Genomic DNA, 18440 nt, shown 5'->3' with positions numbered 1-18440 from the left:
TTTGTTGACCCCCTCAAACAATTCTAATAGATTGGTGAGGCAAGTAAAATATTCTTCTGAAATCCTTTGGGAGAGACTGTGTTGTACCCCTTAGAGGCGTGGCCCAAGCACTGCATTCCAGTGGAAGGGGGTCAAAGGTTACTTTCATCCACCTTTGTGCGTCCCAGATTTGGGGTGCCTCTGGGGCCTAAAATGGCAGCTGGGGTAAGTTAGGCTCAGCAGCTGGACCCAAGGGGCACTGTAGGCTGTGGTGCCACCCTAGATCGCCATAGTGCTATGCCATGGTGCCCAGTATTGCCAGTTCTTGTAATTTTATTGTGAGACTTGTGATATTTGATGTGTTACTTAACACCCCTGCTCCTGGAGACAAGTGATTACATTAATCTTGGCTCATGTTTTTAAAAAGTAAGTTTCTCACTCTCGTGTTTGCAGAGAAAAGCTTGAACACATGTCTCAAATGCATCCAGAAGCACAAATTTTAATTTTATCAGATTTTTAAACCAATCTCATAACTTTTGGACAGTTGGGGTTGGCAATACTTCCCCCTGTGGTGGGTCTTACAGGGAGGCCTGTAGCTTCCTTACACAACACCTGTGCTGAGAGAATTGTCCTCCAGCTAGCCCCGAGTGTGTTAAGGTCCTTGTATACTGTGACATGGCCCTAAATTGCACCCGCTGTCTCTATGTGGATATGCCTTCAAATCGTTACAAGTCTGTGATACAGTCTAATCCAGGGATCGGCAACCTTTGGCCCTCTGCTCGCCAGGGTAAGCACCCTGGTGGGCCGGGCCGGTTTGTTTTCCTGCCGCGTCCACAGGTTCGGCTGATCGCAGCTCCCACTGGGCGCGGTTCACTGCTCCAGGCCAATGGGGGCTGCGGAAGCAGTGGCTAGCACATCCCTCGTCCCGCACCGCTTCCCGCAGCCCCTATTGGCCTGGAGCGATGAACCGCGGCCAGTGGGAGCCGCGATCGGCCGAACCTGAAGATATGGCAGGTAAACAAACCGGCCCAGCCCGCCTGGGTGCTTACCCTGGCGAGCCGCGTGCCAAAGGTTGCCGATCTCTGGTCTAATCCATGTCATCCACTTATGTTGGTATTTCACTGTTCTTGCTTTCTTTGCCTTAGGTAAAGTGTGTAAATAGTCTAAAGACCGTGGTCTCGATCTCCATATCTTACTGAGTCTTGGAACGTGTCCTCAGCTGACATGATGCACGTAAATGGCTTTTAACTGAAATAAAATTCCCACAGGAGGATTCGTATATTAGTTCAGGTCATATCTGCTACGAACTCCATAATATCTTTTGCCATTACTAAGATCTTAAAATACACACTTAACTGTAGTCCTGCAGAGATTCTACTTGATGTAATTGATTTAGGTTCAATGCTGAATTTAAATGACAGTTGATGCTGAATGCACACGATATCTCTAGTAAAACCAAGAAATATAAAAGAGGTCCCTTTATTCACCCCCTACAAGAACATTAGCATTATGGAGAAAACAAACAAATGTTAGAAAATTAGGAAGTAGTGTTAAGGTGACATTTTCCCACACAACACGGCAGCCATGACTCTGCTCCCATAGGAATGCCAAGAGGACTTGGAAGCGTTGCTGTACTTATCTGACCTTAATAAAACCTGCTGTCTTCAGTGCGCACACACCCACTCCAAACTCCTGTTCGTACGCTGCGGCGCCCTTGGCATACACGGCAGCAGCCTGGGTATGGCAGAGATCACACTGGCCAAAAGGCTTAGGGAGGAGCAAGGTACTGAAATCTCCCTGCGGGACTCTCAGGGGTCAACACCCTCCTGTTCTGGAAGGATAGAAAAAAGATCATGCTGAGTGCCTGCAACCTTCACTAGCACGTGTTTTGTGTGTGCGATATTCTTATAAGGTACAATACACTGTATGTTTATGTGAGGCCTGAATTGCTGCTAATTGGGTCTTTCAGACCAACAGGGGAAGGGATTCCAGTCATGCCAATACCTCACAGTGCCCTGCCTCCAGCTGCCCAGATTTCAAACCTCGGGACCATTGGCAAGAGCATACCAGCTGATCTCCACTGTTGAGAGGGAGCATGTGGAGAGACAGGTTCTTTAAGTGCTCCTGTTAGCACTTGTCAGTGGGAATTGTGCCTGTGTAAGGAGTGCTTACTAGGGTTGTAAGGTGATAAACTGTGTGTTCTGTCATTCCAGGTTTATTTGGCCCTAATGAAAGCAGATTTCTGGAGTCTGCCTTTCAGAGCCCACTGTGATCCAACATTTTTCCTGCCTGGTTCTTGCAGTGTCTCTCAATATGTAACTTTTTAAACTTCAGGTAGTTGAGATGAGACGAACACTGACACCTTCCAACTCTCCAATGTCCTCCCCCAGTAAACATGGAGACCGTTTCATTCCCTCAAGAGCTGGGGCCAACTGGAGCATTAACTTCCACAGAATAAATGTGAGTATTACCCCCGAGTTACACAGCACAAGGTATTTTTCTTAGCAGGATGGGGGAGTTTGCACAGAGTTAAAGAAGTTTGTTTGGCAGGAAAACTACTTCAGAGGACTAGTAGAGTATTACCTTCCCCCTCTGCTCCCCACTGCTTCACCTTCTGCTCTCCATCTCTTTTGCTGCTTCACTATTTGATGCCTCAGCATCACAATCGATTGCTGCAGATTTTTCAAGATGGTGGTGCTTTTCCCATTACTGGGGGGGGGGAAGAAAAGTGAATTTTGTGAGATCTTTGTTTGCAGTGACTGGAGTGTTTGTTAGCATATATTTTCCCCCCTCTAGGAAAACGAAAAGTCACCAAGTCAAAACAGAAAAGCAAAGGATGCTACCTCAGACAATGGCAAAGGTAGATGTGTTTTGTCCCACTTGTTCCTTTGTGTCTAGCTTTTGATTTGACACTGAAGTCCTAGCATGGGCATCGGCAGTGCAAGCATCTCGCTTGCTGCCCTAGCTATTGGGCCACAGCCCTGACCTGGAGGCATCATCACAGGGAATATAACTTGGTCTTCACAGCCCATTCAGATGCGTTGACGTACCCCCCTGCAAGACCACTGCGTACCCCGGTTGAGAACCACTAGCGTAGGAGACTCTGCTCAAGAGCTCGTTTGTATGTTCGTACAGATGGCCTTGCTTACTCAGCCTTGCTAAAGAACGAACTGCTGGGAGCAGGGATTGAGAAAGTGCAGGACCCGCAGACCGAGGACAGGAGACTGCAGCCATCCACGCCAGAGAAGAAGAGCCTCTTCACGGTAAGTTTGGCTAGCAATGCATCGGTCTGCATTGCTCATGCGAGAGGAGTTGGACACTCCTCAAATATGCTAGCAGGTGCATAGTGTAGTAGCTATATTAAGAAGTCTAGCCAAGGTTTAAAATGAGTCATCAATAGTATGGAATGACTAGTGTGGGTTGTATTAGTAACAAAATCCAGTGGACACTGTCCACAGACAGCATGAGGAACTGCTGCTTGCTGCAGAAATCCTTCTTTCCTGAATTATGACCGAGGGTTTGAAAGACTGTTTTGGAAAGGATGTGGGCAAGTTAACACATGGTCTTGATGTGTTCCCTAAATGAAGGAGAGGTTTTGAGATTCAACAGAAATTAGTTTCTCAGTATTGCTGTAGAGCAAGATTTAAAGGAATCTTTAAGGGAAGGAACTGTAAAGTAAAACACAGTGGGGCCACCACAATGCAGGGTTTTGGAGGGACCTCTGCCTAGGTAATGTATGTTAATTAATTACATTGTAGGTGATCTTGTAAACCTCTGGCACGTCAGGACCTGTACTGTGTGGGGTTTTTGTATCCAATGCTTTCTTCTTTGTGCAGTACTCGCTCAGCACCAAACGCTCCAGTCCAGATGATGGCAATGAGGTCTCCCCATATTCCCTGTCACCTGTCAGCAACAAAAGGTAATGCTGGCTACCTGTGGGTGGGGAAAAATGGGGGCTGGGGTTCTTAAGGAGCTCTCTGACTAATGTTATAATTGGTTGCTGTACAGCAGGGGTAGGCAACCTATGGCATGCGTGCCGAAGGCGGCATGCGAGCTGATTTTCAGTGGCACTCACACTGTCCGGGTCCTGGCCATCGGTCTGGGGGGGCTCTGCATTTTAATTTAATTTTAAATGAAACTTCTTAAACATTTTAAAAACCTTATTTACTTTTACATACAACAATAGTTTAGTTATATATTATAGACTTAGAGAAAGAAACCTTCTAAAAACGTTAAAATGTATGACTGGCACGCGAAACCTTAAATCAGAGTGACTAAATGAAGACTTGGCCCAGCACTTCTGAAAGGTTGCTGACCCCTGCTGTACAGCTATGGGATTTCAGGAGGGGAAGTATGCAGCAGGAGTACTCAGACACCTAAGGAGCAAGGATCTTGTCTCTGTGCAAACAGCCCTTGAAATACAGTAGATTCCACTTGTTAGCAATCTCTCAGTTCCCAGCAACTGCTGTTATTATCCAGAGGCTGCTGGTAAGCGAAAGGCAATGCCAGGGAAGGCAGTGCTGGGAGGGGAGGCTGTGGGCAGGGAATTGGGGGGGGGGGAGGTTTGGGAGGCTCTAGCCAGCACTGGGATATGCATTCCCATGCCGCAGCTCTCTAAACCTGCCTCTGGCTGGTGCTCAGCATGTCCCAGTGCTCTCTTCCCTGCCACATCCCTGAAGGCAGGTTTGCAGGGCTATAGCCAGGGAAGGAAGCACTGGGACGTGCCAAGCCTGGGCCTCTGGTACCAGGGCAGGGCACAGCCTGGAGAGCACAGTGGTACCGTGCAGCCCCTTGGACCCCCACGCTCCTGCTCCCATGAAAAGCCCGGCATCCTCCTCCCAAACAGGCAGGCAGATTGGCAGGGCTGCAGCCTGAAAAGCATGTCAAAAGGCTGTCGAAAAGCAGCATGCCTGTTAGTATCTGAATCCCATTAATGTTGTAGTCTAATGAGACAGGATTGGTTCCCAGCAAAATGTTGCTATTAACCAGAAGTTGTTAATATCAGGAGTGTTATTAAGTGGCCTCCCCTTTTTGGGCATGTGGCTATGGTCACTGGAGGGGCCACACGAAGATCGCCTCAGTCAGGGCAAACTGCAAAGGATGGGGCAGACGATCCCCAAAACTGATGGTTTATTCTTATAATTAGATTCTCCAAGCCAGTAACAAAATAGCTTCTGTAATACCACACTGATTACCCAGAAGCTGAAACACAGTTCCCCTTAAGCAATCCAGCTCTGGGCTCCCACGTGGACAGCCAAATCTAATATAGTGAGGATTACTTAAAATCTTATTCACTATATATAAAGTTCTACCAATCCCAAGAGACCAGACACATTACCCACCAGGTTAGTTAATACTTCAGATCTTACCCAAATACATTCTTACAGCCAATTCTTATTAATTAATTAAAGTTTTATCTTAAAAAAAAAGACAGAGTTGCTATGGTTAAAAGATCATTATACGTACCGGTATTACTCCTGGGGGAATTCTCCCCCAAATTAAAAATTATGCGCACAATATTTTAAAATTCTGCATATTTTATTTGTCAAAATAACACAATATAATCACACCAGTTTCAATTATTTTTGGTCATTTATTTCAAAATACCTGTCAGCAAGTATGTGTGTAACAATACAGAAAACAAAAAAGAGTCAGGAAATGTTTTTTGAAAAATAGATTCCTTATTAGGCATATTAATACAGAACTCTGAGTAGTAATTCATTTAAACTACAATACAGAACTGTATTTCCCGCACCCCTCCGAAGCAGTGCAAAGGCTTAGGGGAGTTAGGGATAACGGAGTAGCTAAGAGAGAGGCAGTAAATTGCTGGGAAGGAGCCTGGGTGTGAACTTAGAGGGTTGTTGGGTATGGGTGGGAAAAGTATGGAACAGGTTTTTTGTGGGGGGGGGGGGGGGGGCGCGGCGGCAAGGAGGGATTGTTAGCCAGGGTCTACATGGAGGAAGCTCCCTGACTCCTAGCCTCTCCTAGTCAGTCAGGCACATCTGCCCCTGTCCCATGTGTTCCTGCACCTCCTGTCCACGTGTCCCTCCACCCCCACTCAGACACCACCTCCCTCCATCCCCCTGCACCTCCCTCCCCAGTGGCCCTGTGCCTCCACTCCCATTCAGCCCCTGCCCCAGTCTGTCACCCACTAGCCCTTATGAGCCCCTGTCAGAACACCCCCAGCACCCATGCTGTCTGTCTCCCCATAGTCCCTGTCTCCTGACCTGACTTGACAGTCACTGTGAAGAAGGCAGGCTCTTTCTCTTCCCTAGCTAGCCAGGAGCTGCTGCTTTGGTCTATTGCCACAGTGCCCTCTGGTGGGAAACGGGTGGGACTGCAGCAACATTTCAGCAGAAGCTTTTTTTCTGCTAAAGCAATTAGAAACGTAGCTCATGAATTATGCACATGCGGAGTAGCACAGGATTCCCCTAGAGTAAGATATGAATAAAGTTCTCGGGTCAGTTTCATAGCAGAGATGGCGAGCTGCTCATTTGTAAAAGTCCTTTTAGAATCAGTTCAATAGTTTAGTCCATGTGTAGAACTTGTTCAAATTCTTCCATGAGAATTTGTAAGGATAGTCCAGGGCACACCTGGAGACCTCAGTCTTGTGACTTGAATGTCCCCTGACGAAGTTTGAGCAGATCTGAGATAAAAAGTTTCAGGCCCTAGAGTTTTTATAGTTTTCTAGCTGGCTACGGTAGCATCTTGACAGCAAACATCACAGCAGGCATTCTTGGATGAAGGATATGCAATACCTATTGTTGCTTTGAAGTAAATCTCTATTCCTTAGTCACACACTAGTAACTAGCTGCATTCATTAGCATAAGGTAATTAACGATTCAAGCAGTTCATAGACAGTCTGTCTACCTTTCTCTTTGAAGTTTGTAGTAATGATATTAGTACACCGCAATTTTCCTCTAAATGTTAACATTCCTTTTTGATCTCTGAATCAATAGAATATAGTAACAACCAGAACAGAAGTTTATTATCTACAAGCTAATTAGATCACATTGATAAAGTTAACAGATATAGGTAAACACAGACAAATACAGTTAGTATCTACTTCTAATTCTCTGACAATATAGGTTTACATTTCAAAAAATTAAGGCTATTTCCACACTCCTGACGGACAAAAGTGCTAGTGTAGACAAAGCCTAAGTCTACTTAACATGGCTTTGATCATGATCTACAAGAAATAGCCCTGTTTATCATTTCAATACTCCTCTAATGTAGTATTAAGGATTGATTTTGGGTCACTTAGCCTGCTGATTGCTTAACCCTCACTGGCTCAGTTCACAGGGTAGCTTTGCTATGGGCAGTGTCCTCTTTTTCATTTTGTGCCCATTACTTCCCTCTAGCTGCTCGCCTCAGGAGGGTGGAAGCACTGAAGGAACAGTGCTATCTCTTTCAATCTCTACAGTTCTGTAGAAAGGCAGTGATCAAAACAGTAGGAATTTCTCTAAATCTTTGTACCTTCAAAGCCTCATAAAACAATCCCGTCTCTCTTTGTGTGAACAGTCAGAAATTGCTAAGATCACCTCGAAAACCAACAAGAAAAATCTCCAAGATTCCTTTCAAAGTGCTGGATGCTCCAGAGCTGCAGGATGACTTCTACCTGAACCTAGTGGACTGGTCTTCTCTCAATGTTCTCAGTGTTGGCCTCGGTACCTGTGTTTACCTATGGAGTGCTTGCACTAGCCAGGTAAGGCCTGGCCCTTTCTTTGCTGCTATGGGAGAAAGTAAAATGGACTGCGGGTCAGTTGGATCAGCCTTTGTGTTTCATATTCTGCTGCAGTACTCTTTCCAGTACCCTGGAATGTACCATCTGTGCGGTGCAATGTACTAGTGCTCTTAGTTCCAAATACCTAATCTGCTAGGCAACTAATCTCCTAGTTTGCCTCTTTAGTCCTAATTTCCATCTTATTTCCTACTTTTCAAGGTGACCCGGTTGTGTGATCTGTCTGTGGAAGGCGATTCTGTGACATCAGTGGGCTGGTCAGAACGGGTCAGTATAATACTACCACACAGAGATGCTGAGCACCCAAAGCTCCTGTTAACTTCAGTTGCATTTGTAAGAACTCAACATTTCAGAACATCTGATCCTCCGTATGTCACTAGAGACACTCCTTAGCTGATAGGAATACACGTCTCACGCTGGAGTGAGAACCACCTAGATTGAGTTCAGTGAGCAACACATGACCTCAGTCGAGATACCGAAGAGCATTTCTCTCTACTTTTTTGTTAAAGCCTAAGATGTATTCACTTGAGGTGTGTTCCTCCAGACCCCCCACCCACTCCAAAAAAAGCACCTTGCCTACATAGCAGGATAGCAGGCCCACACCCACTCCAAAAAAAGCACCTTGCCTACATAGCAGGATAGCAGGCATGGACGTGGACTGGTCTGTGAGTGTAGAACTGCCTCCGACGTTGACCACAAATATATCTGTCTGTGAGCGAGCCGTGTTCTTGAACACCCTGTGCCACTGCTGCAGTGCAGCTCCCTGGCAGTGCTCTTAGAACGAGGTTACGGGCTACTGCTTGTTCTGGAGAGATGCCATGCATGAACTCATGTGCTTAGTGTCTTTGCTCTAATTCCTCTCCGTATTCCTATCCTGCCAGTTTTGTCTTCCTTGTTCCAGGGAAGGCTTGGGGTAAAAGAGCCCAGCATCCTGCTAAAAAAGCCTTCTGTGAGGCAGAACCCCCAGGTGCTCTGTTTGATGTTCTGTGTAGTGCCATGAAATCCTGCCTGGCTGGTTGGTCGAGGCCAAAGTGATGTATCCCATTGCAAAGGAATTCAGCAACATCCCCCATCCTGTTTAAACCAATAGCTAGTGGACAGGTATTCGCTGTCCCTTTAGCAAGCACTCACATGGAGTTTAGAGTGGAAAACAAGGAGTCAAGACTGCCTCCGGGGTTCTGTTTCCGACTCTGCCAATAGCTCACTGTATGATGTTGCCCAAGTCACTTAATGCATGTGCCTCAGTTTACCCTATCTGTTAAAACATCTTGAGGTCTGGGGGTGTGTAAAAAAGATGCAATTAGGTAATGATTATAAAAATCTTAGAGGGCCTAGGGAAAAAGGTGCTCTATAAAGAAGTGCCAATATTATCTATCTTTAAAAGGATCTATTGATACTTTTCAGTTTTCATTTCATTTCAAATTGCATCTTCATTCAACTCATTGCTGATTAACAGATGGAGTTCCTTTGAGTAGGACAGATCTTACAAGATGTGTAGTCTCCAGAGATGATACTCCTCCCCCTCCCTTTGCCTTCTTGGGACTGAGGGCTGGTCTTCACTATGGGGAGATTGACACTGCTGCAATTGATGCAGCGGGGATCGATTTAGAGGGTCTAGCGAAGACCTGCTAAATCGACAGCAGAGCGTTCTCCAGTCGATCCCGGGAGTAAGGGAAGTCAACCGGAGAGCGTCTCCTGTCGACACAGCACAGTGAAGACACCAGGGTAAGTCGACCTAAGGTACATCGACTCCAGCTACATTATTCATGTAGCTGGAGTAGCGTTACTTAGGTCAGCTTACCTCTGTAGTGAAGACAAGCCCTCGGAATCTGTTGTGCGGCTCTTGGATCTCTTTGTACGTTTACTTATTGACTTTATTGATTTCAAGTTTTCTTTTTGTGTATTTAGGGGAACCTGGTAGCAGTTGGAACTCACAAGGGCTTTGTACAGATCTGGGACGCAGCTGCAGGGAAGAAATTATCCATGCTTGAGGGTCACACAGCCAGAGTGGGTAAGGAAGAACAGTAAGCAAGAGGGCTGAAGTTTACCATTTGCTAATGTAGACGAGGGATCCCTTAAGGCCATGTTAATAGTGCAGTGTTGCTATCATTTATGATCCAAAAGGGAGTGTGGGAATGGTCACTCCACCCCCACACACCACTCCTTCCCCAAGCCTTCTATGAAATAGCTTTTTTTAAAGAGTCCTTTAAAATTGCACTGGCCTGCTCTTGGGAGTGGTGATACTATGAGTCATCGCCACATACAGTTGTGGAGGGTGTTGTGTGATGAGACATCCTAGGTGTGTCCTGTTAATGCACCTTGTTGAAACCAATGACATTCAACCCTCCAGGCTGGCTGCTTGAGGATTCCAGTTCATCCTGCTTTTCAGGGACTAGCTTTTACAAGTAGGCAGTGTGAATTGGTGACCATGTCAGGGGTTGGGACACCTCATGAGTTCTGATGACCTCACGCAAGTTGTTACACCACTCGTGCCTCAGTTTACCCAGCTGTAAAGTGGGTGTAATATGAACTCCCATGGGGTTTGTGTATGTAAAAAGCTTTTTGATCTTCCAACAAAAGTTGCTCAAGACGAGATTTGTTTAGTCATCCTCTGGTTATAGTGGCTTGATACTTACCCCCAGGAATCCTGCACTGACAGCTGCCTGGAATTCTCACTCTGTTCCTTTGCGTGCATTACAGGTGCTTTGGCATGGAATGCAGACCAGCTTTCTTCCGGCAGTCGGGACAGAATGATCCTTCAGAGAGACATCCGGACCCCCCCACTACAGTCTGAGCGACGGCTTCAGGGCCACAGGCAGGAGGTGTGTGGGCTGAAGTGGTCCACAGACCACCAACTCCTAGCGTCGGGTGGCAATGATAACAAGGTATAGTACTGATTACTGTGGGTGTGGGCCTTGGCCTTGTCTCTGAACCTGCACTCCCAATCTTAAAAGCTGCCTTCTTTCAAAGATATGTCAACTTTTAATTCCAGCCTTTCTGAAGATGCCTTTTTGTTACTAACGAGGCGATTGACAGACCATTCTCTTTCCCCCCCCGCCCCCTCCCCAAATGTGGCTAAACTAAACTATCCTACAACTTTCTAGTGTCCGTCTTAGGTAAAAATTAATAGGGCAGCTTAACTATGCTTTGGTGTTCCTAATGTGCTTGGGTATCTACACCTGTATGTTTGGCCTGAAAGATGTTAGATTTCAGTGAAGCTGGTTTAAATGGTCTCCACTTAAACATGAAGTTAGGCAGTGTGCAGTGAAGGAAATGTTCACAGTTTTAAATAACTTAGTTGACACTGAAATTCCCTTCTGCGCGTTTGTTTTGTTTTAACAGGCACAGCTCAGGTTTGCTATTTACCAGAGAACAAAGAATGGTTACATATGGTACCAAGAACAATTCTGAGAGCACCTTGGGATAGATTCCTGCACAATTAACTCCCCAGACATTGGTGTGGTGGAAGATAGTGTCCCAAGCTCTTGCAACTTCTACTCTCATTCACGGGGGGTGGGGGAGGAACAGATTTCCAAAGTTTTTGATTATGGCTGGATTATTCACAGTCTTTCATGTCAAGAGACCAGAGTTCAAGCACTGCACATAGCCCAAGTGACACGAGTTTGTAGATCTTACTCTAGCCCCAAATTGCAAAAGGACCCCTGAGTTGAGCAGGTTTGGCTGTCCCTGAGGGAGAGGCCCCAGTACAGGAATCGCTAAGATGGAGGTGCATTGGCTGAGCCGTGCAGGGCAAGCTTCACCAGGCTGGGCTTTAGCTGGTGCTGTCTCCTTGGTTTGGGGAGCAGAGGTTGGAGTTGTGTTAATTAGTCTTGTTTCTTCTCTCCACCAGCTCCTTGTGTGGAATCACTCCAGCTTGAGTCCTGTCCAGCAATATACAGAGCACCTAGCAGCAGTGAAAGCTATTGCGTGGTCTCCACACCAGCATGGTCTGTTGGCCTCGGGTGGTGGGACAGCTGACCGCTGCATTCGGTTCTGGAACACTCTAACCGGGCAGCCCTTGCAGTGCATTGATACTGGGTCACAAGTGTGCAATCTGGCTTGGTCCAAACATGCCAATGAACTAGTAAGTTGAACCAGGGGGTTGGAGTCCTCTGCTGAGCTTTCATGGATCAGGAACTGTCAGCACTGACTCTCTCTTGTAATTCTTGTGTCTTCCCCCTACAGGTGAGTACCCATGGATACTCGCAGAACCAGATTCTCGTCTGGAAATATCCCTCATTAACCCAAGTAGCAAAACTAACAGGGCATTCGTACAGAGTCTTATACCTGGTAAGCTATAACCCAGGGGTAGGCAACCTATGGCACTCGCACTGCCCGGGTCCTGGCCACCGGTCCAGGGGGCTTGGCATTTTAATTTAATTTTAAATGAAGTTTCTTAAACATTTTAAAAACCTTATTTACTTTACATACAATAGTTTAGTTCTATATTATAGACTTATAGAAAGAGATCGTCTAAAAACGTTAAAATGTCTGACTGGCACGCGAAACCTTAAATCAGAGTGAATAAATGAAGACTCGGCACACCACTTCTGAAAGGTTGCCGACTCCTGCTTAGTGATCTCCTATTGCTTCTGGTTCTGTGCACAGAGACAGAACCCACACTGGCTAGTACCGGGATCTCCTGGTTCCTAGCTACCCAGGGTTTGGTCAGTGAAACAAACAAGACTAAGTATCAGAGGGGTAGCCGTGTTAGTCTGAATCTGTAGAAAGCAACAGAGGGTCCTGTGGCACCTTTAAGACTAACAGAAGTATTGGGAGCATAAGCTTTCGTGGGTAAGAACCTCACTTCTTCAGATGCAAGCATAAGCTTATGCTCCCAATACTTCTGTTAGTCTTAAAGGTGCCACAGGACCCTCTGTTGCTTTAAACAAGACTAAGCGTCACTACACTCAACAGGAGCACAGGGATCTGTCTGTCCCTGCTTGCTGACACTGGCGTGAGGATTCTTCTGCACCACTTGACAAAAAGTGACACAAATTAACCTTTGGACAAGCCCCAGGTTGTCAAACTCCAACTCCTCTCACTTCTGAGGAGCACAGCTACCTGGTACAGCAAACCGAGCTCAAGGGAAATTTGTACAAGCCGACAGTTTCTTCAGAGTTAGAAAGTTTTTAATCCTCCCCCTTATTCCACCTGCTGTTTTCCCTCTTCATGATTGTGCATTAAAACATCCAGTCCTGTTTTAATCCAGTTCCATCTCTTGATCGCTGCGTCTCTTATCTGGTGGGGAAGCTTCAGCACAGAATGGGATCAGCTGAGCCTGTCTCACACTGTTCTAGACACTGTGGCTAGTTCATTTGTTAACCATGTGTAGGGTGATGTTGGCATCTTAACAGCTTACTTCTGGCTGTATAAAGAGAGGTGCGATTCCAGAGATAATGGGAAGGACCCGTATGTATCTGTAGCAGCATAAACTAAGCCTTGTTTCCAAAATGCTGCATCTTACCTGTGGCAGTGGTGACAAGGCAGGGGGAAGCAAAGGCAGCTAGGCCTGGTTTACCTCCATTAGTGAGCAGGTGAAGGGAACTGAACATTTGTATTCTGCTGGGGGGAGGCCTCCATTTTAAACTTCCGGTTAGCAACATTGGGACATGTATTTTGAAGCCTGTTTGTGCTTTTGTTTCCTCTCTTGCCTCAGGCAATGTCTCCTGATGGGGAGGCCATAGTTACAGGAGCAGGAGATGAAACCCTGCGGTTCTGGAATGTTTTCAGCAAAACCCGCTCAACCAAGGTAAGCTCGCTCGTTCGTTCCTCTTTGTGCGGCAGGCGCTGCCCAGTGCGGGAGAGGCCTCTAGGAGGGAGGCTGTGGATCTTCTATCCAGCTCTAGTCACTTGCTGTGTGACCTTGGACAGTCACTTCACTGCTTTTGTATTCCTCCACTTACCTGTGTGTACAGTGATCATACCCCCAATACTTCTCTCTTAGCAGCTGGGGGGATTGAGTCTTGATCAAAGGCTAAGGGGTTTGTGATCCTCACTTGAAAGTAGTGATTTATGAGGCCTTCTCTGTGCACAGAATAAGTAAAGTAACTAGTACAACTAAAAAAAGAACAGCAGTACTTGTGGCACCTTAGAGACTAACAAATTTATTAGAGCATAATAATATAGTACAACTAAAGGCCATCGGTCTCCATTTAAGGCTGGGTGTCGCATTCTTAAGATGGAACCATTGGTAGTTATGCTGGTGCCATGCCACACCATACCACTCGTTTTAAGTAGCAGTGATGTAGGGTGTCCACCTTTGCCTGTTCTTTCCTAGCATTTTAATACACTGTTGCAGTGTCATTTGTATACATATTCTTCAGTTCTGGCACACTGGCTTTAGGAGACCGGATCAAACTCCCTTAAGTCCCTGAGAACTGTCACCATTTTAGAGTTGACTTCTCAGTAGGGGTCAGCAAAAAGTTTCTGCGGGGCTTTTTTTTAAAAGTAGTCTCAAGGCATCTTGAGCAGATGTGGAGACACAGCAGAGGTGGCCAGGAACCAAGATATCATGCGGAGGGACCACGGAGAGACAGACCAGCAGTTAATGGATTGATTGGCAGTCTCTTCATCTGGTTTCTGGTGGCTCTACTGTAGGACATACGCAGTAGTCCCTGTTTCACAGAAACTTATACTGCAAAACTAGCCCATACCATCTTCTGCCATGCTCACAGTCCCCATGGACCCCGTATACATGCATGGGCACAGGAAGGTTGATCTCTGACCAACATCAAACTCGGGGATGCTTATGAAGCTTTGCCCTTTAATGTCACGCAAGCCCCAGACCATTTCCATAGGCCTGGTTTGCTTCGAGCCCTGGCTTCATGGCAGAAATGAATGTGTGTGGAGTAGGGCTGAGACAGTGTGGTGGAGCTGTCTGCGCTCAACTCATTTTCTCAGTGACTATTTAGAGTGGGGATCTTGGGTTCAAAACTTTTCTCTTCATTTTTTTTCAGGAGTCTGTGTCTGTTCTGAATCTCTTCACCAGGATACGGTAAACCCCGTACTTGCACACCAGGAGACCCCGGTACAAAGTGCCAGGAGAAAAACACAAACTTGGCGTGCATGGACCTTCTCGCCATCAACCAGAAGAGGGGAAGGGGAGTGCCAGTGGGTTTGGAGGATGGACTTTCAAGATTCTTCTTAAATACATGATTGCGAACCATATTGGACAGTATTTGGGGTGGGGCTGGGAGGGTGATGCAACTATCAAAGGGTTAAGAATTCATTCTTCATAAAGGGGAACAGGTGCAAGAGGGAAAAACTAAAGTATCTAATTTTATATATTGGGTAGAACTTGTGTGATATGGACCATGATAAGGAAGACTAGGCCAAGGGCATCCCAACTGCTGCTTTGTAACCTCTGTGAGAGATGAGTGGATTTGTTTGTGAGGAGGGGTTTGGAATGCTGCTCTGGGTTCTTCATCATTCTCTGATTTGACACACTTCTTCGGAAGCCAGAGTTAGCCAGACTTGATCAAATTTTACTGGTGGGAGAGGACAAAAGTTAGAGCTGGGAAGAGGCCTCTCGCATGTAGAATGGGTATTGTGTTTGCTTGGGACTAATATTCCAAGTAGAAAAAAGGAGAACTGCTTATTTTCCTCAGACACACAGTTTTCTCTTCCATTTAAAACCATGACTAATATTTGACATGGACGTTCACCTAAGAGTTTAATTTTCAGCACACTTAGTATCTGGCTAAAATAATGGAGCTGAGAATTTTTTTAAAAGATTTTAACAGCAGCTGCCTCTTCTGAAGGAAAGATTACTGCACAATCCAAAGAGATGATTATTTTTTTAAAAAGAATTATTGATATTACACATTCAAAGCTGGTCTAAGACTTTTAGTTTAATGGGGAAACGATGGCTTTTTTTTTTAAAGACCCAGGAGTATTTATTTAGAGTTTTATGCTGTGCCAATTATTGCAGACTGATTGCTGCAGTGTCTTTATGAGGACAAAAGCCGTTGAGATGGATTTAGAAAGAAAGACTATTGTGGATCTGTTTTTAAAGACAAAGGTTCTTTAAGATTGTTGCCTGTCTTCCACATGGGACGGAAGAAACATCATGTGTTTGTAAGTCTGTGTGCAAGGTATTTTAGACAAGGGCGAAGTGTTTCTTTTTTTTTTTTTTTTTAAACTTCAATTAGGTCAGAGCCAGAGGCCCATTTTTAAGTTTCAGGAAGAGAGAGATCCTGCCAGTTTGTTGGAATAATGCAGTGAGGTGTGATGCTAAGCACTTGTGTGTGTGTTTGTGTGTGTGGGTGTCTTGCTTTTAATTTAAAGAGAAGCTGTTATGCTTGCAGCAGCCAGTTCCTGTCTACTTTGTACATGTGCCAATGCTCACCTGCTGTGCATCTGGCCCCTCGCCTCCTTTTGTAAAATGTTTGGATATAAGTTCTGTCTCTTCTCTTGGCTATTGTGTATATAGACCTTGTCCTGTTGTACATAGTGTGTAAGCAGATACCTTCTTGCGAAACCAGCCTGCCCGGGGTGGGGGGGAGGTGGGAGGGAAGGTGTGGGAGACAGCTGCTTCTCTAGAGCAGCAGCGACCCCTTTAGAAAGGGCAAATTTCAGGTAGCAAGTCTGGCAAAGAGAATTGCTATGAACTCTGATTCCATTTCACTACAGCCTTGACCAAGTGTGCCATTTACAGCTAACGCGTGGATGTTGGTCTCTGGGTACTAGGAGTGCTTCTCAACATGGTGTTCCGTAGCAAAGCTGACGGCGTTGGAGCTCTTGAAGCCAAAAATGGGACCTGAATAGTCCCGCCGCCCCCTTCCCACGCTCCTCCAAAAAACCATTTCAGCACAGATCTGCTTTACTCTGGTTCTCTCCACAAAATTCCAAGGCACTGTAAACATGGTCTGCAATGGTGTCCTGATTCCTCTCTTGCTGCTTGTTCCATGTTTGACATCCTGATCCGTCGCCTCACTAAAGCACTAAGGAATTGTTAACCTGTCAGATCATTAAGTCAGGCAAGCATGTCTGAATTAAAGGCATCACTTGTAGTGAAATATGGTCTGTAATGGGTGCCTGTTCCACCCCTTGGGGCAATTATGATGGAGAAAGGACCAGAGGAAAGTAATGCATGTCTTGAGTCAGAGACTGGGAGGGGGAATATGGCCGCAAGTTAATTCTGTGGCTTAGTTTCTCATTTGCGATCTGTGCTTTGGGATAACTGTTCCCCAGTCCCCTAGCTCAGTGTCCAAACCACCCACAAAACATTTTCCTCCTGGAGAAAAATCTGTAAATGGAGGGAAACAAGGAAACCATCCCTGAAAGGGGAGTAAATTTGTCTCTGCTTAAGTTGTGTAAGTGTCCACCTAATGAGGAGGAAAACGTGGAAAGTGACTTGTGCAGAAGAAAGGTGGACAGTCTGATGGTGTGTGCAGGGATGGCCGGGAAGGAGTGGTACAGGCTAGGTTGTGCAGTGGTCCTGGTAACTATCCTGACAGTAATCCCCTCTGCCCGCCCCAATACCACAACAGCTTTCCTGTTTGTCAGGTGCGTGATCAGCCTAGGCGTGTGTGCCCTACATCAGAGAGCCCCCCTTGCTGAGGCAACTGGTAAAAGGAACATTCGAACTCAGGGTAAGACAAGCTTTGCTTTGGAAAGGAGAGGGGAACAGACAGTCCTCTTCCTTTAGACCTGCAGTGTTGGGTTTGGTTTTGAAGTAATCCCCAGAGTGGAGGGAGGAAATACCACAGAGAAATCTAGATGCTCTGGAGTCTGTGCTGCAGTTACGCATGGAGCTTTCTTGTGTGTTGCACTGAAATCTCAAGCAGAGAATTGCATTCGACAGAGCTCTCAGTCAAGAGGGACCATCCTTCTATACGCTCAGTTTGTCATTCTCTGCTTCTAACAGCATTATTTCTGTCGCACTGTTTCAGAACAATCCCGTTCCTAATCCTCCCTCTGCTCGGAAGGCTGGGCAGGACAGGTTACTTTGTGCTCCTACTGTTCTGCTTAGAAGGGATGAGTAGTTGATTCCTGATCCCATAGCTGGTTGAGTGTATTGGGTACCTGGCTGGAGGGGTGGTGGTAGAGCAATGTTAAAAACCGTCTTTAGTGGATATAAAAAAAATACCAGCACAAATTCCTTGTTTCCCATACAGTTGCCAAAGGAGGTAGTTTGCTGGGGCTAGTGGAGTGTCCTCAAAAGGTATCTTTCGGGGGGGGGGCGGAGGGGGTGCTGGGGGTGTTTGTGTCTAGAATCTCATGTATGCAACTCGTGTGAAGCGATTGGCTGTCTGGAGTGTGTTCAATAGTGTTGTAAATGGAAAAAGAAAAACTTGCGTACACTTATTTCAATGTATGAACCATAACATTTCTGACTTGTACAGTTCAGGCAGTTTGCAAGGTCTCCCCAGAGTTTATGCAGGTAAATTCTAAGAACTTGTGGCATTGTTACATATAAAGCATCATATGGTGAAAAAAACAAAAATAGAGACCATTGTAACTTTTCATGTAAAGCAATGTAACTGGCATTAAATACATTGTGAATTTAAGCCTGGTGTCGCTTTGTTTAAAGCTTCACGTGAAACTTGCGAGTAATGTTGTGCTTTAAAGTGCTGTGTGGATCCTGTGCTCAAGTACATGAGCGTGCCCTTCGCCCACACGGCCACGTTGACTTCACTGGGGCGAGGGTCTGATTTTGGAGAAGCAGGGCCAGAGGGAAAGTGACTGTGTAAATATGAAGCTCCAGGTCACTTTT

The 18440-nt window shown here is 45.9% G+C and overlaps 1 protein-coding gene across 5 annotated transcripts in view; it reads left to right on the top strand.

The window, feature by feature from the left end:
• The window catches only part of FZR1 (fizzy and cell division cycle 20 related 1), a 34337-nt gene extending 16103 nt beyond the window's left edge, over positions 1-18234 (top strand). For 4 of the 5 annotated variants that reach the window (XM_005283810.5, XM_005283811.5, XM_005283812.5 and 1 more), the window contains exons 3-14: positions 2314-2439; positions 2776-2839; positions 3115-3242; positions 3816-3898; positions 7501-7684; positions 7922-7987; positions 9629-9731; positions 10421-10605; positions 11571-11804; positions 11906-12010; positions 13380-13472; positions 14680-18234. In XM_005283810.5, coding sequence (XP_005283867.1) covers positions 2314-2439; positions 2776-2839; positions 3115-3242; positions 3816-3898; positions 7501-7684; positions 7922-7987; positions 9629-9731; positions 10421-10605; positions 11571-11804; positions 11906-12010; positions 13380-13472; positions 14680-14721 — 1413 coding nt within the window. In that variant the 3' untranslated portion in view covers positions 14722-18234. The remainder of the gene's footprint in view (positions 1-2313; positions 2440-2775; positions 2840-3114; positions 3243-3815; positions 3899-7500; positions 7685-7921; positions 7988-9628; positions 9732-10420; positions 10606-11570; positions 11805-11905; positions 12011-13379; positions 13473-14679) is intronic. The other variant, XM_042841414.2, reaches the window with a different exon arrangement.
• Positions 18235-18440: the final 206 nt, after the last annotated feature.

This window comes from Chrysemys picta, chromosome 25 (assembly GCF_011386835.1).
Source record: "Chrysemys picta bellii isolate R12L10 chromosome 25, ASM1138683v2, whole genome shotgun sequence".
Lineage (NCBI taxonomy): Eukaryota > Metazoa > Chordata > Testudines > Emydidae > Chrysemys > Chrysemys picta.
Note: the sequence above shows the minus strand (reverse complement) of the source record. Positions and strands in the feature narration are given on the sequence as shown.